Consider the following 27,673-nt stretch of genomic DNA (forward strand, 5'->3'; position numbering starts at 1 on the left):
AGAGGACCGCAGGCAACAGTGGGTCTGACACTTTTATTTACAAAGGAAAGGCTCCCAAGGGTGCGGGGAAGGGACTGGGTGCAGCTCCGGACTCAGGGGCCCAGCCCCAGGGCTCCCAGGTCCTCCTCTGCCCCAAAGCCAGAGAAGCTGATGGCCTGGCAGGCCAGGGTGCGCAGGTTCACCAGGCAAGCCGTCTGCGTGGCACTGAAGTCTGGGACGGCCACTAGCAACACCTTCTGGTCCTCAGGGCCTGCAGAGAACACACACATGGGACCCCTTAGGTCACCTGAGCCGTGGCTTCAAGGGCAGCCCAGGGGCGACTGGCACCAGAACGGCAGGGACAGAACTGAGGATGGAGGCTGGACAGTGGGGGGCAGGGTTAAGGATGGACGCTGCTCAGTGAGGTACAGGACTGAGGATAGAGGCTGGAAAGTCGGGGCCAGGGCTGAGGATGGAGGTTGGAGGGACAGTCAGGGCTGGGGCTGAGGATGGACACTGGACACGCAGTGCAGCCATGAAGGTTGGGCTGATGCCCAGAGCAGCGCTAAACAGGCTCAGCCCAGACTCCCGCTGTGCGGGGGTGACCTCCTCTCAGGTGAGCCCTGTCCCCAGTCTAGTGGGACAGCCCAGGAGACAGAACTTGCCTCGGATGATCTTGGAGCCAAAGCTGGGGCTGTTGCCACAAAAGTAGACGTGTGGGCACTCCGGGAAGACGAAGGGGTCAGTTTTGTAGAAGGGGTAACAGCCTGGAGAGGAAGACAGTGCTGAGCGTGGCCCCCGCCCCCACCCAGCGCCAGGGCAGCTCCCCTCAGTCTGCAGCACCCAGCCTATTCTGACAGGCCCGGGAAGACAGGGTGGCCTTGCTGCCTTTGGCCCCGGAGCAGGGCCAGGCCTGCCCTGGCCACCTCTCACATGCACCCCAGGTCCTCGGCCCCAATGCAGAGCTGCAGCCACAGATGGAATAAGGGCCAATCTGGAACGAGCCTGTCTGGGACGCCCTCAGGTCCCGCCAGGCAGACGAGTCTGCTTGGCATTGCACTTTCCAGGGCCCTGCCAGCCTTCCTGGTCCTCCTCTCTCCCGCCCCGTGTGGCCGAGTCCTGTTACCCAGGGTGTCGGGGGCCGTGGGGCTGATGTGACGGACCCTCAGGGTCCATTCCAGGATCTCCAGGTGGTTCTCCATGCTGCTGTAGCGGAAAATGTCACTCACGTTCTGTCCAGAGGTCCCCAAGAACCTGCAAAGTGGAGGCTCAGCTGACCTCCCACTGCAGCCAGTCCACAGTCCCCCGGCACCCTGGGGGTGTCCAGGCCAGCCTTAGGGGAGAGACCCCCACACAAGCCCCCCAAGGCCAGGCTCAGCTGTGGCTGCGGCACCTGACCCCGTCGATAGTGGCCTGGTAGGGGTTGGTGACCAGCTGCAGGGTGGAGTAGGCGGTGGCCAGGGGGAACATGCAGGGGTGCAGCGGCTGCTGGGGGAGTGTGTAGTTGGTCGGGTCAAATTCGCCGGGCATCACGTCCACGGGCACCGAGACCTGCATGGCACGGGGGGAGGGCTCAGGCCTTGGCCCTGCCCGGCAGCCCCCCGAGCCCGCCTCACCACCCCAAAGCCTGCTGGGCTCACACTCAGCTGCAGGAGAATCTCGTCCAGCATCTTGACGGCCTCCACGCTGGCTGCCTGTGTCTTCTTGGTGAGGTACTTGGCCTGAAAGAATCGCAGTCTTGGGCCAGAGCGACAGCACAGCAGGGAGGGCGCTGGCCTCGCATGAGACCAGTCTGACTTTGACAGCGCCCCCCCGCCCCCGGCATCCCCTCTGGTTCCTGGAGCCCCCGCCAGGAGTGATCCCCGCCGAGCCAGGAGTCAGCCCCGAGCACGGCACTGCACAGGAGGCCCTCAGCCTCTGGGGTCTGAAGCCCCAGGAGCCTGGGTCCGAGCATGTGTGAGGGTCACCCCGGGCCTACCTTGTTAATGGAGTCTCTGCTCTGGGTGCTGTGGCTCAGCAGGTTCCCGGCCAGGATGACCCGGGAGACGCAGGCCGCGCTGCTCTGCTCGCCCTCGCTCCCCAGTTGCCCCGTCACCACGTCCACCAGCAGCTGTGTGCCCAGCAGGCTCTCGCCGCCGCCGCCGCCCAAGCCCAGGCCGGATACCAGCAGCACGAACCTGCGGGAGGAGTCGGGGTCACGCTGAGCACCCCCACCCCCCAGGGCAGGCGGCAGCGAGGACCCGTGTCTCCCTGGCTTCCTGCGGGGCAGCCCCGCGTGGACACCGGGCCACGCCAGCAGCCTACTGCTACTCACCGGTCGGAGTCGGGCGGGGCCGCGGGCTGCTGGGGGGCCAGCTCCGCCAAGCAGTGCTCCTCTACCAGGAACTTCCCGTCATCCCGCACAGAGCCGAGCACAGCCAGGACCGTCCCTGGGGAGCAGAGGGTCAGCCCTCCCCGGGGGGGCTCCCACCACCGAAGGCACCACCCCCCAGGCCGCCCGATCCGCACTGCCACCTGTGACCAACTTGGACACGTCAATGGCGCCGTCCAGCCGGATGCGCTGCAGCTCATCCTCCAGGACCAGCTCGTCATCGGGGTGGATGTACTTGCTCCGCGGCGGTTGCGGGAGCAGGTTGTGCTAGGGTGCGGGGGGCCGGTGGTTGGGTCGCGGGGGCTCCGTGCTGTGTCCCACAGCCCGACGCCCTTGTCCCGTCCTCACCTCCTCGCTGATCTCCCTCAGGATGGACGGCTGCAGCTGCATGGCCTTGAAGAGTGTCCCCACCACACAGCAGCGCTCCCCGGGCTGCAGCTCACACAGCTTCCGCACCAGCACGCCGGGGCCTGCGGGGACGGCCCCCATGGACACCGGGCCATGCCAGCAGCCCAGGGCCCTGTGCTCAGGCCCACCCCTGCCCACCCCGCCCAGCAGCTGCAGCAGTTCTAGCCTGCTCCCCGCAGCCAGGAGCCTCCCGGCCAGACTATGGCCTTGCTTTCCCCAGCCTCCTCTCGGCTCTCGGTCACGGGAAAGACAGCCCGAAGGCCAGGGCTGCCGGGAAGCTGGAAGGGGCCACAAAGTGTTCTCCTGGGGCTGGAGTAATACAGTAATACAGTGGATGGGGCACTTGTTTGCTGGCCTCGCAAGTGGCCAACCTGGGTCTGATTCCTGGCATCCAATATGGTCCCCTGAGCTTCACCAGGATGATCCCTGAGCCCGGAGCCCGGAGTTAGTGCTAAGCATTGCCTGGGTTTGTGCTTTCGTGGCTCTTCTCCCCGCCCCCCCTGCCCCCCAAAAAGTCCCCCTGCAGGGGACACAGCCCAGTCAACACCTGAGATTTGGTCTTCAGAACTAGTAGAGTATACATTGCTGCTCTAAGTCACCTAGCCTCTTCAGCTGTGTAACTTGAAATGTTTGGATTTTGTTTTGGGGCCACCACCTGGCAATACTCAAGGCTTACCCTACACTCAGGAACCACCTCCTGGCGGAGCTTGGGGACCATATGGGATGCCGGGAATCCAACCCGGGTTGGCCGCAGGCAAGCTGTACTATCTTCCTAGCCCCTAAATTATTTTCTTGATGACTTAGTGTTTAATTTGTGTACGTCTCTTGCATCACATAGGGTTGCCCAAGCCCTGCCGGAAGTGAGCCCTTAGCACACTGCCCCCAAACAAACAACAGCCCTCACCCCTGCGGAGGGCTTAGCTCTTTGCCAAGGGCAGCCTTTCACAGCTGAGTCCTACCCTGATTGCTAGTGCTAGTGAGTCTCAACCTAGCACTGCCCAAAAGATGCCACATCGCTGAAGCGCCCGGATGCTTCCAGCTGCCCTGCCCCACGCCTCGTTCTCTCAGAACAGAGACGCCTGGTTCACACTTCATCTCCCGAGGAGCCGGGCCTCCCTGCTCGTGCAGGGGATGGGTGACCCGAAGGTCCGGGTGGCAGGAGGATGGAGCCTGAGTCCCATAAGGTCTGGGACTTGTCAGCAGAAGCGCGACTCTGGAGAAAAATCCTGCAGGAGATGGCGGGAAGCGTGGCTGTGTCCCGGCCCCCTCCCGGCTGAGCACACCCCTCCTCTCGGGAGCAGCCGAGAACATTCCAGAGCTGTGTTCCCTGGGGAGCAGGGCGGAGGCATTCAAAACAAGATAAAGCAGGACTGAGATCCAGACAGAGAGATTCCAGACACGGGAGAGGATGGATCCCACAGACCCACTGAGGCCCGGCCCTGCCTGAGCCCCACGAAGCTGAGGCTCAGAGATGAAGGGAGTGTTCCAGGTCACAGGGTTAGTACCCAGGTACGTGGGCGGTACAGGGAGAACAAGGTGCCCGAAGACGGGGGTGAGACGTGTGCAAGGGGGCCAGTGTGTGGGCACTGGCAGCCCCAGCACCAAAGAGCACCCCAGGGCCGGCCCAGGCCCTCAAGAACACAGGCTCCCAGAGTTACCTGCCTCCTGCCTCCTTTCCAAAAACAAGTAACGCAGTGCGCCCGTCAGGTCAGAGCGATCGTACAGCAGGGTGGGTGCTGGCCTTGCACGCAGCTGACCCCGGTTTGGTCTCTGGCACCACATGTGGTTCTCTGAGCCCCACCAGGTATGATCCCTGAGCACAGAGCCAGGAGGATGCCCTGTGCACTGCAAGGGTGTGGCCCACACACCAAACAAACGGAAGTAAACAAACCAAAAGTATCCTCGATTGTACCCAAGGCCACTGGGGCTCCCCTGGATGGTTCCAGAAAGGAGCTGGGTCCCCACTCTGGGAAGCACTGGCTAGACCCTCAGCCTGACGCTGGTCTGCAGGCAGGGGAAGGTTGGAAAGCAGCATCTACAGTGGCAGCATGGGACAGGCGTTAGAACAGGCGGGAGCTGGGGTGGTCAGCACAGCAGCGGCTGGCGGCCCCGGAAGCGAAGGACAATGAGCTGAGGTCTGGAGGAGAGATGGGGAGCAGGGAAAGGAGAGCCAGCCAGCAAAGGAGCTGGTGTGCTCAGTGCAGGCGTGGAGGGGCTCTGGTGAGGGGGCAGGCCGCGGGGACCAGCCGCGGGGACGGCCGCGTGGATAGACACCATCCCACACGTGGGCGGTTGTCTCAGCTCCTGGCTCCACAGCCTGAGAGAAAAAGGACATTTTCAGTCCACAGGCCACTTTGGTGCTGAGGAGGGTGCGGATGTCAGGCTGGAGGAGCGTGTCCCAGAGGCTTAAGGGGCAGTTAGGAAGGAACCAGGAGAAGCCAGCCCTCATTTTGTGACAGAAGATGAGGGACAATACTTTGTCTGAGGTGTTTTGACCAAAGAAGAAGGAAAAGCTCCCTCGCTAATTCCACCATGATGCGGAGATTCCCACCTTGTGTCCCATCACTTCTCATCAAGTGAGCTTCTCAAGCTGGCAGGCTAAGGAGGGTCTGAGCATGAGGGGTTCCCAAAGGGTCCCCAGAGGTCCAGCATGAACCCAGGGCTCAGGCTTACTGGATGTGGAAAATAACATATATAAATATATATGTGTATATATATATAGTAAAGGCCCTCCCGTTGATCGTCGATTTGCTCGAGCGGGCCCAGTAACATCTCCATTGGAGACTTTGTTGTTACTGTGTCTGGCATATCCAATACTCTCGGCAGCTTGCCGGGCTCTCCGAGAGGGGCGGAGGAATCGAACTCGGGTCAGCCATGTTGGCCGCTTGTAAGGCGAACGCCCTACCCGCTGTGCTATCTTATTGCCACAAGGAAATATGATAGAGCCGTACAGATGAAAAGACAGGGGGATTGAAAAGTAAGAGAATGAGCCTGTTCTCTAAAGAGTCCAGAACGGGTCAAGCAGCATCAGTCACAAATTATCGGGGTGAGGGGGTGTGGGCAGGGGCCTGCATCAGCATCGAGGGTCACCCACCTGCCCAGGTGGCCAAGAAAGGGGGAACCAAAGACGGGATGTTGCCCAGGTCACAGGACGAGCAAAGACCAAAGAGCCCAAGAGACAGGAGGCCTGGCAGAAAACAGTGACCACAGGCTGACCCCCTGGCGCTGAGATGGGGCCCCAGCAGCCTCGGCTCTTGGTGGCGGGCGGCTGGTAGGCCACACAGAGGGACCTGGTAGCCACGGCATGGCACAGTAGACTATCACGCTGAAGGCTGGAAAACATGTTCCCCGCACCAATGATGTAATAACTCACCGCCCCTCTGCCGGGCTTTGGATGAACTGGACCCTCCTTGCTACTGCTAGGGGGAACTGAGGCACATGCTGCTCGTTTCCTCCAGGGGACTGGGCAGTCACGGACCAGATGCCTCAGAGCCGGGTCTAGCCCTGCTGCTGGAGAAGGGCCATGCTCTCCCAGACTGACCACTTACCCCAGTGTTGCTGCGCCCGGCTCTCCAGGAAGGGCCTCATCTGGACCAGGCGGGTGGCATAGATGTGCGCATACTGCCGGCTAAAGGTGCGCTCCCCAAGCCGGAAGGGCTGTGAGGAGTTGGTGTATGTTGACACGGGCACCCGGGCAAAGGTGGCATTGGTGGCTGATGGTGGTGACAGCAGCGTGTGGGCCCTCTGGGCAGCCTGCTCGGAGAACATGGCCTGGCTGGTGCTCAGACTGCTGCTTCAGCCGAAGAGGAGGCGGTCACTGCAGAATACAAAGGCTGTCCTGCACCCCTGCCCTCACCGCTTTCAGCTGAGCTGTCCACATGTGTCCACAGGGCCCTGGGCAAGAAGGGCAGCACAGGAGCCACAGAAGGTGGCATCAGTCATTCAGGCCAGCGTCTGGCCACAACCCTCCTCCAAAAGGAGGGTAGGAGAGTCAGGGGCTTTTCCTCGCACACCCGCAGAGGGGTCACCGTCTCTCCACGCCCCCCAACAGCTCTCCAGCACTGCTCCATCTGAGGACGGAAAGGCTGGCCTTCCTGTCACCTACGCCTGCTCATAAATATAAAATAGAGCAGGGTTGGGGGCTGGAGAGATAGCATAGCGGGTAGGGCATTTGCCTTGCATGCGGCCGACCCAGGTTCGATTCCCAGCATCCCATATGGTCCCCTGAGCACCACCAGGAGTAACTCCTGAGTGCAGAGCCAGGGGTAACTCCTGAGTGCAGAGCCAGGAGTAAGCCCTGTGCAACGCCGGGTGTGACCCAGAAAAGCAAAAAATAATAATAATGCCACTGTGCTCCCGTTGTTCATCGATTTGCTCAAGCAGGCCCAGTAATGTCTCCATTTTGAGACTTGTTACTGTGTTTGGCATATCGAATACGTCACGGGGAGCTTGCCAGGCTTTGCCGTGCGGGCAAGATACTCTTGGTAGCTTGCAGGGCTCTCTGAGAGGGGCGGAGGAATCGAACCCGGCTCAGCCGAGCTGGCTGCATGCAAGGCAAACGCCCTACCTCTGTGCTATAGCTCCAGCCCCCAAAATAAAATAGAGCAGGGTCAAGTGGGAGAGCAAATACCTCGCCTGCGAAGACTCTGCCTTCAAATTCAGAACCCAGGGGTCTGGGTTTTGCCGGGAATGGCCTCAGGACCCCAGCACTACAGAGACAGCCCCTATAAAGACTATTTTAAAAATCAAGCAGAAGATAATTCAGCCATTCCTCTCTCAGAAGTCTCCACAGCTCCCCCCCACCCCAGTACAAAGCCCTCAACTCCCCCCACAGGGCCCAAGATCTGCCCTAAGGCCTGCCTGTCCCCCCGCCCCCCAGCCCTGCCACCAGACTCACTACCGTAGCTCGGCTCTCACCTTGGCAAACCGCGTGCCCCTTGCCCCAGCCTTCGCCAGTGCCCGCAGTGCCCACGACCCAGCAGTGAAGCGTCGGATGGCCTAGCGGGCCACCTGCACCGCTAACGTTTTTCACGGCGGTCCCCTTCTAGCAACGGGCACTTTCTTTGGGTCCTGCGGCCACGCCCTGCTCTGCTCAGTTACTCCGGCTACCGGGGTGCAGGGGTGGGGAGAGCCCCGGTGAGCCGCGCGCCCGGCAGGCGCCCTCCCCGCCTAAGGGCACCACGTCCACTCCTGGCCGCGGACGCGCGCGGGTGGGTGCACGGGAGGCCTGGGCAGAGTGCAACGGGCCCACCTACTCCACCGCTGGGCCCGGGGTCGGCGGCGGGGGGCCGGCGCGTACGCGCGGCCCTGGCTGGACCTTGCAGAGCGGCTGCACCGAGTCAGATCGCACAGGACGCCGAGCTCCTACTTTTGCGCGGCACCTGCGACCTCTCCTCGCTCTCGGCCACCGGGCAGGGCTTAGCCGCGGCCGGCTCGGACGTCCAGAAGCGCGGCTGCTCCCCACGCACCGCCACCCGGCCTCGCCCACCGCCCCACGCGACCCCGCCGAGCGCTCACCTAGGTGGTCCCGCACCAGCTCACCTAGGCGCGCGCGCCGTGCCCGCCCTACCGCCAATCCGCGGGCTCGCATCCCGTCAGACCGCGCGCCGGGCCCGCCCACAGCAACAGCCCGCCAATCCGCGCACAGACTGCCCCTCCCAACTCACCAATCGCTGAGCGAGATGGCTCCATCCATCACAACGTGTACCGCCCAGCGCGCAGCCATCCTACCAATCCCGGCGCCGAAACCCGCCGACGCCGCGCCGCGGGGCGCCTTCGCGGCTGCGCGGAGCCCCGCCCCCAGCTCCCGGTCGAGCGCCCGGATTCGCGGGCTCGCGTCAAGGTCCCGCCCTCGTGGCGATGGGTACAGTAATAGCGGGTACTCAGGACTGGAGAAATAGCGCAGCCGTTTGCCTTGCACGCGGCCAACTCGGGTTCTATTCCCAGCATCCCATAATGTCCCCTGAGCACCGCCAGGAGTAACTCCTGAGTGCAGAGCTAGGAATAACTCCTGTGCATCGCCAGGTGTGACCCAAAAATGCCAAAAAAAAAAAAAAATTGCGGGTACTGTGAATGACTCCGCCCAGGACCTGACTCTAACTTCTGTTTTGTCTTAAGTGCTTAATAAGTGCTTAGGGCTTACTCTGGCTTTGTGCCCAGGGGTCACCCTGAGGGGACCGTAATGCGGTGCCAGGCTGGCGGGGAGCCTTAGTGCGCTGTATCATCCCTCTAGCCCCTATCCTAAGCTCTTGTCGTCACTCAATCACCAAATGATCTTTTGAAGCAGGAAAATAACTTTGATTTCCCAGATGAGGAAACTAAGGCACAAAGAGGTGACAGTTAGGGCTGGTTCAGAGCAAGGCTGCTGGCGGTGCCTTCGTGTGAGCTGTACCTGCACATGAACAGGTACCCTCCAAGGTCAGGCGAAATAGCCCACTAGTTATTCTCTTTCTGCCCCTGTCCCAGCTACTTTAGAGGCGTCCCACACAGAGATTCCCAGATGGTCATTCAAAAGACCTGGTAGGAAAGGGTTGAAGGAACGGGAGGTTATTTGGTTATGCAGCAAGGGGCAACTATTAAGGCAGTGAAGCAGTGGAAGATGTGCCTCTACCCAAAAAGAGGGGTCCTTCTATTTCAGTAGAAGTAGACTGAAGTATAGACAGATTGGAAATCAAAGATGAGGTCACTGCACCTATACTTCGCTGGAGTTTTTGAAAAGGTCTTGCAGGCCTTGAGCACATGGAGACTGATTGACTTTGTTCTTATGGTCAGCCTGGAGATAGGGCTTTTGGTCTCCAAGGACCAAACTAATGTTCCCTGTCTCTGAGTAGGAACCCACCCATAGTGCTACCTGAGTAGAATGGGTTCAGCTCAGGCTCCCAAGGAGCCCTGATGATGGTGAGAGTAGAGAGAAGGACCCAGAACAGGTTCTTCCAAGAGTTTGTCATTCTGGTGAATGTACGTCACCCTAGTATTAAATATTAATATTTAATACCAATATTAAATTGATATTAAATTGGGACTCTGAGCCAGGCCATTTTCACTCAGAGCACCCCTGGGGGGGGGGCGGGTAAGTGCCCTCCCCGCCCCAAGGGACCCAGTTCCAGCTGCTGACCTCCACTACCCAACTGCCGCCAAGCTCCAGGCCGCTTTCTGGATGCTCGGGCTGAGCCTCACGCAGGAGTGGAGTCTCACAGAACCCAGGTAATGCAGAACTTTGAGCCCTTGAACTCTGGACTCGGTGGGACCCAGGAGCAGAGATCCTCTGCCTGCTTCTCCAGTCTCCGGTGACCCAGGGATCACACCTATAAGCCACCCCCTGCCAGCACCAGATAATCTCCTCATCGACCACCCTCCCGAACTTACAGCTGCTCTTCTCAGACGGGAGTATAAAATGATGCCACCGGCCTCCACACCAGGCTGTTTTCACTCGGAGCGCCCCAGAGAGCCCTCCCTGCCCCAAGGGACCCAGCCCTGACAGCTGACCTCCACTACCCAACACATGTTAAGACACTTCCTACCCATTTTTCATGATTACCACACCATGTTTGATGAAGTTCAGGTGGTAGGCAACAAATCATAGAGAGAAATATATATATATATATATATATATATATATATGGCTAGAACAATAGCACAGCAAGTAGGGTGTTTGCCTTGCATGCGTCCAACATGGCTGACCCGACTTCGATTCCTCTGCCCCTCCCGGAGAGCCCGGCAAGCTGCCGAGAGTATCTCGCCCGCAAGGCAAAGCCTGGCAAGCTACCTGTGACTTATTCGATATGCCAAACACAGTAACAAGTCTCACAATGTTACTGGGCCCGCTCGAGAAAATCGATGAACAACAGGAGGACAGTGACAGTGATATATGTGCATATATATATGTATATATATACACATATATACATACATGCATACATACATACATATAAAGGTAAAGGCCCTCCCGTTGATCATCAATTTGCTCGAGCGGGCCCAGTAACGTCTCCATTGGAGACTTTGTTGTTACTGTGTCTGGCATATCGAATACGTCACGGGGAGCTTGTCAGGCTCTGCCGTGCGGGCGAGATACTCTCGGTAGCTTGCCGGGCTCTCCGAGAGGGGCGGAGGAATCAAACTCGGGTCGGTCATGTTGGCCGCTTGCAAGGCAAACGCCCTACCCGCTGTGCTATCATATATACATATATACAGGCTCTCAGAGAGCCTGGCAAGCTACTGAGAGTATCCTGCCTATGTAGGCAGAGCCTGGAAAACTCCCCGTGGCGTATTCGATATGCCAAAACCAGTAACTATAACAGGTCTGATTCTCCTGACCCTGAAAGAGACTCCAATTGTTGGGAAAAATGAGTAAGGAGAGGCTGCTAAAATCTCAGGGCTGGGATGAATAGAATAGAGACGTTATTGGCGCCCACTTGGTTAAACTGACGAACAACGGGATGACAGTGAGACAGTGATACAGTCACTTGATCACTGGACATCTCATTACTCACTGATTTGCTCAAGCGGGCACCAGTAACGTCTCCATTTGTCCCTGTCACGTGCTAGTGTAGCCCAATGGCATGGTTCTTGGAACACGAACAGACTCAGACCGATTGTTCAGGGTCTTGACGAAGAAGTGACTTAAACATAAATAAATAAATAATAAAAATGAAAGAAAGAAAGGGAAAGGAAACAACCTGATCAATTAGACCCTTTATGCCCTAGGCAGCTGGGATTTTCGGAGACAACCAGATGGAGTTGTTATTTGACTCCTTCCTCTTTACTTCCTCCATGGCAGATGGGGAGCTATTGTGCTGAGTGCCTGTGAACAGTGTCTCATTGACTCTTATCACAGCCCTGTGCCCAAGAGAGTGTTATTATCCTCTTCATTATGCCAAAAACTGTAGAAACAGTAATAAGCAAGTGAGGTTACCCTGGAATCTGAACCCACCTCCCTGATTGTTCTGAACCAGGGGCTAATCCTAGGGCTGTGCGGTCTCTCCACCCACTGGTAGTTCTGCGAGGCACCCAGAGGGCCAGTGAGGGAGCCTGGGGTGGCGGAGATGACAGAGTAGAGGGGTTGGTGACTCCCTGGGGAAGATGATGAGTGCGCTAACACAGAACCTTCCCTCCCTCCCTCCCTCTACAGGGACGGAAAGGCTAAGTGCTGACCTTCCCAGCCTCTGGCAGCCAAGTTTGGTGATGAGTCAGATCAGACCAAGCCTTCTCTGGAAGCCTGGCTGGGGTCGGGCTTTGGGCCTCTGAGAAATTGGCTTCTGTGATCATGGGAGGGAGCAGCTCCCTGTTTCTGCCTGGCACAGCAGGTGGCAGTGTCTTGCCACCGGGAAGAGCTGAGCTGCCAGCTCAGACCAGAGCCCCTGGACTGAGCTTGGCAATACTATTGCAGGGCAGAAGCAAACAAGCAATAACCTGATTATTTTCTCTACTTTGGGTTTTCTAAATACCAAAAAAAAAAAAAAAGATGCTTTTCTTTTCCCCCGGGAGCAGGGTATTCATCCATGCTCTGGGCTTACCCTGGCTCTGCACTCAGGGGTCACTTCTGGCAGTACTTGGGATTCTGCTCTGGGTGCTACTGACTGAACTTGGTCTGCTGCATCCAAGGCAAGCAAGTGTCCTATTGCTCTGGCTCCACCAGATAAAGATATTCTTAAAGAAATATGTCAATACGTATGAAGGGCAAAGGTTCTCAGGAGGTATCCAAGGGTGTTTTTGTTTTATTTTTTTCTGTGTTTTGGAACACGGCTGGTGATGCTCAGGGGTTACTCTGAATTCTGCACTCAGGGATTACTGCTGGTGGTGCTTGGGGGACCATATGAGATGCCTGGGATCAAACCTGGGACAGCCTCGTACAAGGCAAGTGCCCTGCCCGCTGCACTATATCTCTGGCCCCTTCTGGGGATACTTCTAGCTTGTCATGACAAGTAGGAGTTTCTAGTGAAAGCAGGATGGGGGAAGCCTGGCATATGGGAAAGGACATTCTGTGGTCTCAAATGAGTTTTTATTTCAGAGTTTGCATTATGGTGATATATGCATAACCCAAGCTTTTTAAAAAAAATTTTTTTTGCTTTTTTGGGTCACACCTGGAGATGCTCAGGGGTTACTCCTGGCTTTGCACTCAGGAATCACTCCTGGCAGTGCTCAGGGGACCATATGGGATGCTGGGAATCGAACGCGGGTCATCCACATGCGAGGCAAACACCCTACCCACTGTGCTATCACTCCAGTCCCCAAACCAAGCTTTACCATTTGAACAAGCTTGTAGTTCCCATTGGCATCACAGCATTTTATCATGCCGTTACTTTTTTTTTTTTTAGTGAAACACCATGAGGTACAGTTATAGACTTACAAATTTTTGTGTTTAGGTTTCAATTATACAATGATCAAGTACCCATCCCTCCACCAGCGCCCATCTTCCACCACCATGGGTCCCAGCATCCATCCTACCCCCACCCCTCCCATCCCACCCTGCCTCTGTGGCAGGGCATTCCCTTTTGTTCTCTCTCTCTCTCTCCTTTTGGGTCCTGTGGTTTGCAAGACAGGCACTGAGTGGCAATCATGTTTGGTCTATAGTCTACTTTCAGCATGCTTCTCCCATCCTGGGAGGATCCTCCCAACACCCTTTATTTGGTGCTCCCTTTTCTGTCTGAGCTTCCTTTTCCCCTAGCACGTGTGGCTGGCCTCCAAGTCATGGAGCAAAATTCCTGGTACTAATCTCAGCCACTCCTGGGTGTTAGTCTCCCATTTTGTTGCTTTATGTCCCCCAGATGAATGCAATCTTTCTGTGTCTATCCCGCTCTTTCTGACTCATTTCGCTTAACACGATACTTTCCATGTAGGACCACTTGTATGTCAATTTCATGACTTCATCTTTTCTAACGACTGCATAGTACTCCATTGTGTAGATGTACCAACGTTTCATTTATTTATTTATTTATTTATTTGGGGCTGGAGCGATAGCACAGCGGGTAGGGCGTTCGCCTTACATGCGGCCAACATGGCCGACCCAAGTTCGATTCCTCCGCCCCTCTCGGAGAGCCCGGCAAGCTACCGAGAGTATTCGATATGCCAGACACAGTAACAACAAAGTCTCCAATGGAGACGTTACTGGGCCCGCTCGAGCAAATCGACGATCAACGGGCCTTTACCTTTCCCCTCTCGGAGAGCCCGGCAAGCTACCGAGAGTATTCGATATGCCAGACACAGTAACAACAAAGTCTCCAATGGAGACGTTACTGGGCCCGCTCGAGCAAATCGACGATCAACGGGAGGGCCTTTACCTTACCTTTACCTTATTTATTTATTGAATCACTGTGGGAAAGGTTACAAAGCTTTCAGGTTTAGGTCTCAGTCATGCAAACATCAAACACATTTCCCTTTACCAATACTTATTTTTTACCATGAAGAACCCCAATAAAATCCCACCCCCACCCCTCCCAGTCCCTGTGAGGCAGATGAATTCTAGTTAACACTCTATCTGCTTTGATTAGATTCATTGTTTCAATAGAAGATTCACCACTATTATTTAGAGTTTACCCCCCCCCCCCCAAATCAGACATGCTGAAAAAGCATTGTGAAGTGATTTGCTTTCTACAGCTGGGTTCAAGAATTGAATGTTGGTTTTGGATTTCTGCTATTTTACCTATTGACCCTGGAAGTATTTCTACTGAAAGTCAGATAGTTAAAAAATTGGTTTCTGTGTTCTGGAGTCGTGGCCGTGCTGGAGAGCCGCTCGTGGGGGGCAACTGGTGGCCTCGGTAGGGCGTGAAGGGCGGACCGAAACGCCCCCCTTCCCATGAGGTTTTAGTCGCCCCCACACCCCCGGCTCATACCTGCTGTCCACAAGGCTCCCATGCGGCCGCCATCTTTCTTTCTAGAGAGGAGAGGGTGAATGGGGCAACACCCTTTCCCCTCCGGCAGACTTGATGGCCTGGATTAACGCATAGTCCGTTCACTTTTCTGCTCCAAGCTGCCGGGTTCTGCATTAAGTCCTTGTGCTTCTGGGGCCGTGGCTGTGCTGGAGAGCCGCTCGTGGGGGGCAACTGGTGACCTCGGTAGGGCGTGAAGGACGGACTGGAACGCCCCCTGTCCCATGAGGTTTTAGTTGCCCCCACACCCCCGGCTCATACCTGCTGTCCACAAGGCTCCCATGTGGCCGCCATCTTTCTTTCCACAGGGAGGAGGGCGGAAGGGAGCAACACCCTTTCCTCTCCGGGCAGACATGATGGCCTGGATTAACGCATAGTCCTTTCACTTTTCTGCTCCAAGCTGCTGGGTTCTGCATTAAGTCCTTGTGCTTCTGGGGCTGTGGCCGTGCTGGAGAGCCGCTGGTGGGGGGCAACTGGTGACCTCGGTAGGGCGTGAAGGACGGACCGGAACGCCCCCCTTCCCATGAGGTTTTAGTCGCCCCCACACCCCTGGCTCATACTTGCTGTCCACAAGGATCCCATGCGGCCGCCATCCTTCTTTCCAGAGAAGAGAGGGCGAATGGGGCAACACCCTTTCCCCTCCGGCAGACTTGATGGCCTGGATTAACGCATAGTCCTTTCACTTTTCTGCTCCAAGCTGCTGGGTTCTGCATTAAGTCCTTGTGCTTCTGGAGCTGTGGCCGTGTTGGAGAGCCGCTTGTGGGGGGCAACTGGTGACCTCGGTAGGGTGTGAAGGACGGACTGGAACGCCCCCCTTCCCATGAGATTTTAGTCGCCCCCACACCCCCGGCTCATACTTGCTGTCCACAAGGCTCCCATGTGGCCGCCATCTTTCTTTCCACAGGGAGGAGGGCGGAAGGGAGCAACACCCTTTCCTCTCCGGGCAGACATGATGGCCTGGATTAACGCATAGTCCTTTCACTTTTCTGCTCCAAGCTGCTGGGTTCTGCATTAAGTCCTTGTGCTTCTGGGGCTGTGGCCGTGCTGGAGAGCCGCTGGTGGGGGGCAACTGGTGACCTCGGTAGGGCGTGAAGGACGGACCGGAACGCCCCCCTTCCCATGAGGTTTTAGTCGCCCCCACACCCCTGGCTCATACTTGCTGTCCACAAGGATCCCATGCGGCCGCCATCCTTCTTTCCAGAGAAGAGAGGGCGAATGGGGCAACACCCTTTCCCCTCCGGCAGACTTGATGGCCTGGATTAACGCATAGTCCTTTCACTTTTCTGCTCCAAGCTGCTGGGTTCTGCATTAAGTCCTTGTGCTTCTGGAGCTGTGGCCGTGTTGGAGAGCCGCTTGTGGGGGGCAACTGGTGACCTCGGTAGGGTGTGAAGGACGGACTGGAACGCCCCCCTTCCCATGAGATTTTAGTCGCCCCCACACCCCCGGCTCATACTTGCTGTCCACAAGGCTCCCATGTGGCCGCCATCTTTCTTTCCAGAGAGGAGAGGGCGAATGGGGCAACACTCTTTCCCCTCCGGCAGACTTGATGGCCTGGATTAACGCATAGTCCGTTCACTTTTCTGCTCCAAGCTGCTGGGTTCTGTATTAAGTCCTTGTGTTTCTGGGGCTGTGGCCGTGCTCCAAACTTAACTCCGATTTTCAGGGAGAAAGGTTGGGTGGTTTACTTCCCATTGATCACTTTGTATATAGAGAGATGTCGCGCGGCCGCATAAGCGGCCGCGCGGTTTTGAGAAAATGTCCTAGTTCCCGCATACTCGAGCTGTGCTTGTAGAGGCTTCTGGTCACCGGGGTTCCATCTGGGGGAGGCGGGATGCGGTACCTACCCCATCTGGGACTTGCCGGTGATCTCGGCTCTTTTTGGAACCTGTTTTTTTTTTCCTCCGGGACCTGTGGTTCCCGCCCTCCATGTGGTCCTTCTCTTAGGCTGTATATACCAACGTTTCTTTAACCAGCCATCTGTTCTCAGGCACTCAGGTTTTTTCCAGATTCTGGCTCTTGTAAAGAGTTCATGCAGTTACTTTTGTAACCAGATCTTTCTACCTTCAAACTGAATCTCTGTCCGGATGAAACCCCACTTCACTATTTTCCCTCCTCTCTGCCCTGTTAACTTCTAATCTACTTTGTCTCTACAAACTTACCTGTTTTGTGATTCTGCTTCTGTCAGAAACCTCCGTGCTCTTTCCCACAGCAGCGGCAACCATTGACGTTCCTGCTTTCCCCCACATCTTTGCCCGTACTTGTTTGTGGTTTTTTTGGGGGGGAGGTGGTCCTCAGGGCTTAATCCTGGCTCCTGGCGATGCTTGGGGACCGTACACAGTGTGGGGGAGAAGCACCACACCTACCTGCTGCACTCTCTCCAGCCCCAGCTGTTTGTTTTTTTATAGTGATTGTCCTACTGGGTGTGAGGACTTGATTAGCATCTTATAATGATTTGTTATGTGGACTATCTTTCCATAATCTTGGCCAGTGGGATGTCCTTGGAGCATTTTTCATTCAGGTGGGGTTTTTTTTTGTTGTTGTTGAACCTTTTTTTTTCTTTTTGGGTAACACCCAGCGATGCACGGGGTTACTCCTGGCTCATGCACTCAGGAATTACTCCTGGGGGTGCTCAGGGGACCATATGGGATGCTGGGAATTGAACCCGGGTCATCCGTGTGCAAGGCAAATGCCCTACCTGCTGTGCTATTGCTTCAGCCTCTGTTGTTGAACTTTTGCCACTCTTTCTATATTCTGGAAACAGACCCTTTATCAGGTACGTTATTTATAAGGATTTTCTTCCCGGCCTTTACTTTGTTGACAGTGTCTTTTGATGAACCCCTACTCCCCCATAAATAGCTTTTGTTTTTAAGAATTTTTTCTGTTCTTTTTAAAATGGTGTCTTTTAAGAATTATAAGATTGTTTTTAGTCTCAAGTCTAAGTCTTTTGCTCTCTCTAGGGTTATTTCTTGCATGTGGTATGCTTTTAACATAATTCTTTGGGGGGGGGGTGGGAAACAGTGGGCACGCCCTAAAGTTTTCAGAAGCTCTTTTTTTCCTGTGCTCAGTGTGACCCCCTTGCTGTGCTCAGGGGTCCCACATGTGGTCCTGGAAATTTGAATTGTGGTCAACTTGTTGCAAGGCAAATACCTTAGCCTGTGTATTATCTCTCTGCACCTCTACCTTAATTATTTTAGATGTGGGCATTCAGTGTTTCCAGAGCAGTTTATGAAAAAAGTCAAACACTGTCCTTTCCCCATTGAATGGTCTTGAGATCCTTGACAAAAATCGTATCTACAAGGGTTTATTTTTGTGCTTTCTATTCATATGTGTCTGTGTCAGCACCATACTCTTAGTTATGTAGCTTTTTGGTAGATTTTGAAGCCAGGAAATATAAATGTTTCTATTTGTTTTTGTTTTAAGAATATTTTGGCTACTCAGGGTCCCTTGATATTACACATGAATTTTTCTATTTAAGTTTCCTGGAAATTTGATAGAGTGTTTTGAATCTGTAGATCACATTGAACAATATTGTTACCTTAACAACTTGCAAATCTTTTGGTCCATAAATATAACACGTCTTTCTATTTTTGTCTTAACTTATTTAATCAGTGTGAGACTTCTTATTTATTTATTTATTTATAAGTTAGGCCATGTTGGCTAAGCTAATTCCTACATATTTTGTTCTTTTAGATTTATTTTTGTAATTTCCTCTCCAGATTGTTCATTATTAGCATATAAAAATGCAACAGATTATTTTGTGAATTTTTTTCTTTTATTTATTTATTTATTATTTATTTATTTTTTATTAGTGAAACACCATGAGGTACAGTTGTAGATTTACAATTTTTTGTGCTTGGGTTTGATTATACAATGATCAGATACCCATCCCTCCACCAGTGCCCATTTTCCACCACCATGGATAGTATCCCCCCCACCCCCATCCCCCCATCCCCCCCTGCCTCTGTGGCAGGGCAATCCCCTGTGCTCTCTCTCCTTTTGGGTGTTGTGGTCTGCAAAAGAGGCATTGAGTGGCAAACATGTTCAGTCCATAGTCTACTTTCGACATGCATCTCCCCTCCTGGGAGGATCCTCCAAACACCCTTTATTTGGTGTTCCCTTCTCTATCTGAGCTGCCCTTTCCTCTAGAATGCCCGACTGGCCACTAAGCTATGGAGTAATCCTCCTGGTGCTGATCTCAGCTATTCTTGGGTATTAATCTCCTATTTTGTTACTTTATATCCCCCAGATGAATGCAATCTTCCTATGTCTATCCCTTTGGGTCACACTGACTATGTTCAGGGATGTTATTCCTGGCTCTGTACTCAGGCATCACTCCTGGCAGTGTTCAGGATGGGATGCGAGGGATTGAACCTGGGTCGGCTGTGTGCAAGGCAAATGCACAATACTCTGTGCTCTCGCTCCATCCCTATTGTGTGGATTTTGTGTCCTACAATTTGCTAAATTTGTTTATTAGGGTTGCTTTTGGTGGAATCATCAGTATTTTCTACATCAAATATGTTTCATATGCAAACAGATTGTTTTTGCATCCTCCTTTCCAATTTAGAAACTCTTCATTTCCTTTTCATTGCTTAATTGCTCTGAGTAGAAATTCTAGTACTATGTTAAATAGAGATGGTGAAAACATCCTTGACAGATTGTAGATTTTTAGAGAAACAGCTTCAAATCTTTCTTTACTGAGAGTGATTTTAGCTGTGGAATTTTCATATCTTGATTTTATTGTGTGTGATGCTTTCTTTGATTTTTTATTCACTTTTTAAAAAATTCTATTTTTACAAGTTTGTTCACATTAATTGATTACATTTGGTATTTCAACACAAATCGCACCACCACTATACCTTCCCATCACAATTATTTCGAATTTTTCCACCACCATTCAAGCCTGCCTGCCAGGGGCAGATGCTAGATAATTTATTTCACTTGCTTATTATGAATATCATGAAAGTAGTTGTGCACTTCTGGAATTCTAAAATTGTAAATGATTGGGGTTCAGAGACATCTCTGTAGGGAGCTAATCCATTTTGAGATTCATTTGTGAGTCTCTGGATCAAGGCCATTGATGTGCTGAGATGGTGTCTGGAGGCAGTTCATGGGCGTGACACCCAGGATCCCAAGTAGGTGGGGAGACGGGAAGGGCTGGCCCGTCTCCGCTGCCACATATGGCCTGGAATCTTAGTCCCTGAACCCGTGTACTTGGGTTTTTCTTCTGGAAGCCTGTGGCCACTGGGGATTCATCTGGACTGGGTAGAGAGGGGACACCCACTCCAATCTGAGGTGCCCCAGTGGAATTGGCTGGGTACGGGGTCTGGAGAGATCTCCAGTGAGCTGCTGTCTTCTAGATTCACTATCTTCACTTTTTTTTTTAAATCATGGAAAGATAATGAATTTTGTTAACTATTTTTTTCTGCATCAGCTGAGATAGTATGGTCTTTTTCTTTATTTCTATTTCTATGCTGTTGGTTTTATTGTCTAACTATACAGTAACACTAGCTAGGCTAGAAAGACACACTCCTCTTGTGTTTCTTATTATCCCCAAACTCAAAATTCTTTCTTTCTTTTTTCTTTTTGAGCTGTACTAGTGGTGCTCAGGGATCACTCCTGGCTCTGCTCGGGAAACCATATGTGGTGCCAAGGATTGAGTCCAGGTCAGCGACAGGCAAGCCAAGCACCCTTCCCATTGCATTGTATCTCTAGCCCCTCACAATACTTCTGACAGAAGATTTTTACACACCGAGCAATTTTTCAAACACCATCAAGAAGTCCTAAGATTCACTTTAACTCTGACACTCTACCAGGTCCTGTAAGTGAACAGTCTCCCTCAGAGGCCAATCACAAACCAGGTTCTCATCTGTGCTTCTGGTTACCTATGTAAATCAGAGTTCCCGCACCCCCTTGCTGGACTTGGTAATTAGCTAGACTCAAGGAAATAAGTATATTTACCACTCGATTATATAAGAAAGTCCATGGCATACAATATAGGTGAACAGCCAGAGAGAGAGATGCACTGAGGTCTGTTACGATGGTCTGAGTGTGTGAGTTTCTGTCCCCTGCAGTTGGGTACACACTCTCCCCAGACACAGCTGCGTTCACCAACCCTCCTGTTCTCTTCCAAGGTTCTGAGATTTTTTTGTTTGTTTGTTTTTGTTTTTGCTTAACCTAGCAGTGCTCAGGGTGTAGTCCTGCCTCAATGCTAAAGGATTGAGCCTGGTGGTGCTCAGGGGACCTTATGCAGTGCCAGTGATCAAACCAGGGCTGGCCATGTGTAACCCCTGCCTAAGCCCTGTATGGTTTCTCCAGCCCCCGAGATTTTTCCATCTGAGTCTTCATAACATAGGAATGACCCATCAGTAACTGAATCCCCAGCCTTTCTTCTCTTTCCAAGGGATGAGAGAAGGGCTGAAAATTCCAAGCTTCTAATCGTGGCTTGGTCTCCATTGTGGGTAGCCCTGCACGAGGCTGCCCAGGACCCCTCCGAGGCTCCCTGGACGTTATTAGAACAGAAGGCTTTGCTTTCACCTGCGAGATGCCAAGGCACCAGTCTCTCTCACAGCCAGAAACTTAGGTCGGCCCAATGTTAGGAATAAAAGATGTTCCTGGTGCTACTATCAGGGTTTTTGGAGCACTGGGGAAGAATCTCTCACATATTTAATATCGTGTTTTATAATTGTCCGCTCAGTTACTTTTACTTGGGATTTATTTATTTACTGCTTTATTTAAACACCAAGATTTACAAAGTTGTTCCATGATGCATTTGTTACAGACATTCAACATTCCAACCCCAGTCCCACCACCACTGTCACCCTCCACCAATTGTTTTCATTTTCCCAACCACCCCTCAAGCCTGCAGGCCCAAAGAATTTATTTTATGTTGCTTGTTACCATTGAATGGCTAATGGAATGATCAAAAAATATTGTAGTAAAAGAAAATTTGTGACAATTGTTATCTTGCACCATGGGGACATTATGTCCTTGACTGTGGGTTTAGCTGTTGCTACTGGTTGAGCCTTCTTTGTCAGTGCTTTTGTTAAGTGAGCTTAGCTGACTTCTACATTACATTTCCATCCGATCTGAATCAATACTAACATCGTACTGGGATGTTAATATTGTAGAGCTTGAAGATGTTGCATGGCCGCAAATGTGGTCACGTGCTCCAGAGACTCCAGACTATTTAACTGGACAGTGAGTTTACATGGTGGCAGTGGTGGAATGTGAGCTTGGTGGGGTTCTGGAGTTCATGGCTTCTGGGGTCCAGAAGTATGGGAGATGGGGAGAGGTTGGTCTCCCCTACTCTGAGAAAGCATGGAATTTATAGACAAAAAATTCTGGAGCACCTGAAATTTTGGCAGTTTGGCATCTGTGAGGAGCTCAGTCATAGAGTAGAGTTGAGCTATTGGCACGATGGCAGCTGCTGGGTCTGAGTGTGACTGCTGGGGCTTCAGCAGCACAGGGGTTTGGCCCTGCCCTTCCCAAGGTTGCCCTGAAGCGCTCAGCTGGGGACCTGTATATCTGAAATTTTTTTTCAGCTGGTTGATCACTATTGTGTGAATCCCCAAATAAGAGCCGTGAGTGAGTAACCCCAGAGCACTGATAGGTGTGGCCTCTAAATAAAAAATCTCCTCAAACAAAATTTTGTAGTTTCGATAGTATGTTTTGCACTTCTAAAAACTTTAGTTGTGTCCTTACACGAATATATCTAAACTATTATCATTTTAGCAAGTCATCAGTATCAAAGATTAGTAATGCAATCTTTTGTGTTCTTTATTCATATTAGGTTAAACCTTTGAAATTTTGTTTGTATATTAAATTTACAGTATATTTAATTTCAGATCATGTTTCAAGTGCTTCATAGCCAAACATGGCTGTGATCTGTAGTCAACTTCATGGCTCAAGATTTATTCCTCTGAAATGGAAAGATATCCCCTGCTCATGGATCTGGAGAATTAACATTGTCAAAATAGCAATTCTTCCCAAAGCATTGTACAAATTCAGTGTGATCCCTATAACGATACCCATGACATTCTTCAAAGAAATAGAGCAAACACTCCTGAAATTCATATGGAACAATAAGCCCCCTCGAACAGCTAAATCTATTCTTGGGAAAAGGAAAAGGGAGGAATCAACCTCCCTAACTTCAAACTCTACTACAAAGCAGTAATAATGAAAACAGCACGGTACTGGAACAAAGGCAGAGCTGCAGACCAATGGAACAGGGTTGAATATACTGACATCTCCCCTCAAACATATGATCATCTAATCTTCGATAAAGGAGCAAGAAATGTGAAGTGGAGTAAGGAAAGCCTCTTTAACAAATTGTGCTGGCAAAACTGGATGGCAACATGCAAAAAAACTGGGCTCAGATCTCTGCCTAACACCATGTACAAAAGTAAGATCAAAATGGATTAAAGACCTCAACATCATACCAGAATCCATAAGGTACATTGAAGACAAAGTTCTCAAAACCCTCCATGACATTGAAGCTAATGGTATCTTCAAAGATGTCACGCCACTGGCCAAGCAAGTGAAAACAGAGATAGACAAATGGGACTATCTTAAACTTCTGCACCTCAAAAGAAAGAATGACCAAAATACAAAGACAATCTACAGAATGGGAAAGGATATTCACCGAATACACATCTGACAAGGGGTTGATATCAAGGATATACAAAGTACTGGTTGAACTCCACAAGAAGAAAACATCCAACCCCATCAAAAAATGGGGCAATGAGCCCCCCACAAGTGGCTCTCTGGCACAGCCATAATACCAGACGCACAGAAACCAATCTCGTATTTATCTGGCTCTTTGCAGAAATCCAAAATCGCTCAGCCACTGTTGCAGTCACGCAACATTATATGATTCTCATAACCAGCTATAGAAAACAAAGTATTTCACAATGCCTTTTCAGCAATTCTGATTGTTGGGAGGGAATTCTAAATAATAATGGTGCATCTTTTGTCGAAATAATGAATGTAATCAATGTAGAGAAATGTTAAGTAGAAATCATCTGCCTCACAGGCATTGGGAGGGGTGGTAGGGGGGTATATTGGGGTTCTTGGTGGTGAAAAATGAGTATTAATGAAGGGAAAGGTGTTTGATCATTGTATGACCGAGACTTAAACCTGAAAGCTTAGTAATTTTTCTCACAGTGATTCAATAAATAAATATAAGAAGGAAAAATAAATAAATAAGTCACTTAAGTCACTTAACTTCCCGTTAGTCGTTGATCTGTTCGAGCGGGCGCCAGTAACGTCTCCATTTGTCCCTGCCGCGTGCTAGTGTAGCCCAATGGCATCTGTTCGCTCTGGGAACATGAAGAGCCTCAAACCGATCGTTCATGATCTTGATGAAGAAGTCTGACCATCTGGTAGGTGGGCGGCCACGTGGTCTTTTGACATCCCGTGGAATCCAGTCAGTAACAGCTCTAGTCCAGCGGTCGTCTTTAAATCTCATTACGTGACCAGCCCATCTGATTTTTGACACCTTGGCAAATGAGACAGCGTCCCTGATTCTTGATCGTCGACGGATGTCGGAACTCCGGATTTTTTCTCTCATTTGAGTGAAACATGATATTCCAAGCATAGCTCTTTCTATTCTTCTTTGGGAGACCTGAATAGCGTTCTCATCCTGTTTGCGTAGGGCCCAGGTCTCTGAGGCATATGTTAATGCAGGAAGAACAGTGGAATCAAAGAGATGTGCCCAGAGCCGGAGGTTCTTCGTCCTCTTAGCTATTTCTTTGACGCTCCTGAAGGCGTTCCAAGCCGCTCTCTTCCTCCTGCGCAGCTCAGGTGCCAGGTCATTTGTCATGTTGACTTCTCGACCTAGGTACACATAGCTGTTGCATTCGGAGATGGTCGTTCCGTTGAGAGCGAATGGGGCATCAGGAACGAGGCTGTTTCTCATAAACATGTCTTCGTAAGATTCAGCTGTAGTCCTACCTTTCCACACTCACGGTCAAAGTCGGCCAGCATTTGTGCCGCTTGGCTGATGTTTGGTGTTATTAAAACAATGTCATCAGCAAAGCGGAGGTGGTGTAGTTGCCGACCATTGAGGACCTAAATAAATAAAGTTATGGAAAAAAATGGGGCAACAAAATGAACAGAAACTTTCTCAAAGAAGAAATATGAATGGCAAAAAGGCACATGAGAAAATACTCTACATCATTACTCATCAGGGAGATGCAGATCAAAACCACAATGAGATATCATCTCACACCATAGAAATTGGCCCACATCCAAAAAAACAAAAGCAACCGGTGCTGGCACGGATGTGGCGAGAAAGGGACCCCCCCTCCACTGCTGGTGGGAATGCCGACTGGTTCAGCCCTTTTGGAAAATTGTATGGACGATTCTCAAAAAATTAGAAATTGAGCTCCCACTTGACCCAGCAATACCACTCCTGGGAATATATCCCAGAGAGGCAAAAATGTATAGTCAAAGTGACATCTGCACTTGTTTGTTCATTGCAGCATTCTTTACAATAGCCAGAATCTGGAAAAAACCTGAGTGCCCGAGAACAGATGACTGGTTAAAGAAACTTCGGTACATCTACACAATGGAGTACTATGTAACTGTTAGAAAAGATGAAGTCATGAAATTTACATACAAGTGGTACTACATGGAAAGTATCATGTTAAGCAAAATTAGTCAGAAAGAGCGGGATAGACACAGAAAGATTGCATTCATCTGGGGAACATACAGTAACAAAATGGGAGACTAACACCCAGGAGTGGCCGAGATTAGTACCAGGAATTTTGCTCCATGACTTGGAGGCCAGCCACATGTGCTAGGGGAAAAGGAAGCACAGATAGAGAAGGGAACACCAAAAAAAGGGTGTTGAGAGGATCCTCCCAGGATGGGAGAAGCATGCTGAAAGTAGGCTATAGACCGAACATGATTGCCACTCAATGCCTCCTTTGCAAACCACAACACCCAAAAGGAGAGAGAGAACAAAAGGGAATGCCCTGCCACAGAAGCAGGGTGAGATGGGGGGTGGGAGGGATAAGTTTTGCTCCTTTATTGTAAGGATGGGTTTGCTCATCAAATAATTCGCTAGAAAATATATAAGTCATGGGGATCCAGTGCATGGCATGATGAATATAGTTAATAACATATTTATTGGTCTGTTTTTGTTTGGGGGCCACACCTGGCTGTGCTCAGGGCTTGCTCTTGGCTCTGCACCTAGGGATCACTCCTGGTGGGCTCGGGGACCACATGGGGTGCCTGGAATTGAACCTGAGTCAGCTGTGTGCAAGGCAAGCACCCTGCCCTTTGTACTATTGCTCCAGCACCAATAGCATACACATTTTTTAATTGCTGAGAGTAGATCTTGTCTTGCATGTAGTGAACCTAGGTTCCAGTCCTGTCATTGCATATGGTACCCCAAGTTCTGCCAGGAGTGATCCCTGAGTGCAGTCATGTATGCCTACACAAAACAAGAAAACAAAACCCCCTGAGGGTGAAGGAATTTTTCTATTCCCCTATTTTTGGGGGAGGTGCAGTTGTCTTGAAAGGAAGCTGGGTTTTGTCAAATGCTTTTCCTAACGGGGGACTGGGTATTAAACTTAGGTCAGCTGGGTGCAAAACAAGCACCCTATCCACTAATACTGTCTGTCTGGTCCCCAAACTCTTTTCTCTGATTAAACATGCTATCTGATCACTCAGATTGTTTCCCCTGCATGTTTTATAGGATGTTGGGCGTACTTTACTATTTCTTTGCATGTCTCATATACTTTTTGCTGAAAACTAGACATTTTGGATAATATAGTGTCGCAGCTCTGGATACTGCCTGTCTGGGGATTGTTCCTGGTGCTTACTTGTTTAGTGACTGGCTAAACTATTTTAGTGGCACCTACAGCCCCCCACCCCCCGTCTCATGTTTAACCTCTGACTTTGCTCTTCCAGAAGTTGGAGTGTGGGAGAGCCCCCTAGTCTGTTGGAACAGTGCTGGTCTGGAAGGTTCTTTTGCTTTCTTTGACCAGATAGCTGTTCAATTCCATTAATTGCAAGTGGCACTTAATTGTTTCCAACACTACCTTGAGTCCCAGGTTCTACCACAAACTATTCAGATTCGTCCTCGGACGGTAGGTTTGGAAGCTGGTGTTGGGTGTTTGTTCTGACTCTTCCCACTTGCAGTATTTCCTGTCTCCTTTTGTGAACTATTCAGCCTGAAGGCGGTATCCATCCCTCACGCTGCTGTTCTCAAGAGTGTTCTCAGAACTCCACTTTTCCATTCTCGATGCCAAATGAAGCGATTTTTGTGGGGACAGCTCTGAGTGTGTAGGGAAGATAAATAAGACTTTTGGGAAGCAGTGTGGTACTCGGACCTCTGTTCCTTCTAGGGAAGCTCTGAAGGAGTCCTCATGTAATCCTAAACTGGGCAGCGGCAGCGACAACCATGCCTGGTTGGGATCCACAGAACAGCTTCTTGTTCATGTTCATTCCTAAGTGCATAGATGTCAACCCAGTCAATGGCGTCCCAGTGATTTTGAGAACCAATTAAAAGATGTCTTTCAATAATACCTCTCTCCCCCCTCTCTCTCTTCCTTCCTTCCTTCCTTCCTTCCTTCCTTCCTTCCTTCCTTCTTTCTTTCTTTCCTTCCTTCCTTCTTGTTTTTGTGCCACACCGGATGGAGCTCAGGCCTTACTCCTGGCTCTGTGCTCATGGACCATCCTAGCTTCAGGGGACATTATATGGTGCTGGGGATTGAGCCTGGGCCAGCCAAGTGCAATGCAATACTATTGTTCCAACCTCTAATATATCTCTTTTTTCCTTTGATTTTGTTGTTTTGTTTAGGGGCTTACTTTTAGACCTGTGCTCAGGGATCGCTCCTGCTGGGCTCAGGAGACCATATTTGGTGCCAGGAATCAAACCTGTGTCTGCTTCGTACAAGGCAAGTGCTCAGCCCTCTGTGTTATCTCTCCAGCCCCTACATCTCTTTTTAAATGATCTGGCTTTTAGTCTGTTGCATATAAAAATGACATGACTCCTTCCATTTCCTGTTCTTTAGCCCTATCACAGAAATAAACCCTGTAACTG

At 51.4% G+C, this 27,673-nt stretch overlaps 1 protein-coding gene across 1 annotated transcript; it reads right to left on the reverse strand.

Moving 5' to 3' along the window:
• Positions 1-38: 38 nt before the first annotated feature.
• Positions 39-6,549, reverse strand: POLD2 (DNA polymerase delta 2, accessory subunit). Its single transcript, XM_056113474.1, has 10 exons — positions 6,307-6,549; positions 2,699-2,820; positions 2,494-2,617; positions 2,294-2,408; positions 1,958-2,156; positions 1,620-1,700; positions 1,373-1,530; positions 1,106-1,233; positions 645-746; positions 39-250 (listed from the first exon to the last, which is right to left on the reverse strand). Exons 1-10 carry the CDS (start codon positions 6,524-6,526, stop codon positions 93-95), a joined length of 1,407 nt encoding a protein of 468 aa, XP_055969449.1. The 5' UTR covers positions 6,527-6,549; the 3' UTR covers positions 39-92.
• Between the last annotated feature and the right edge of the window lie 21,124 nt (positions 6,550-27,673).

The sequence above is a fragment of the Sorex fumeus genome, unplaced genomic scaffold (genome assembly GCF_029834395.1).
Source record: "Sorex fumeus unplaced genomic scaffold, SorFum_2.1 ptg000020l, whole genome shotgun sequence".
NCBI lineage: Eukaryota > Metazoa > Chordata > Mammalia > Eulipotyphla > Soricidae > Sorex > Sorex fumeus.

What these genes read in the sequence shown, in the direction of transcription:
- POLD2 (XM_056113474.1), bottom strand. Translation starts at nt 6,526, where the DNA reads ATGTTCTCCGAGCAGGCTGCCCAGAGGGCCCACACGCTGCTGTCACCA. An exon ending in CACGGCCCCCGACACCCTGG is followed by an intron (nt 747 to 1,105) that starts GTAACAGGACTC and finishes CTTCCTCTCCAG; the next exon opens with GCTGTTACCCCTTCTACAAA. An exon ending in TGGCTCCAAGATCATCCGAG is followed by an intron (nt 251 to 644) that starts GCAAGTTCTGTC and finishes TGTTCTCTGCAG; the next exon opens with GCCCTGAGGACCAGAAGGTG.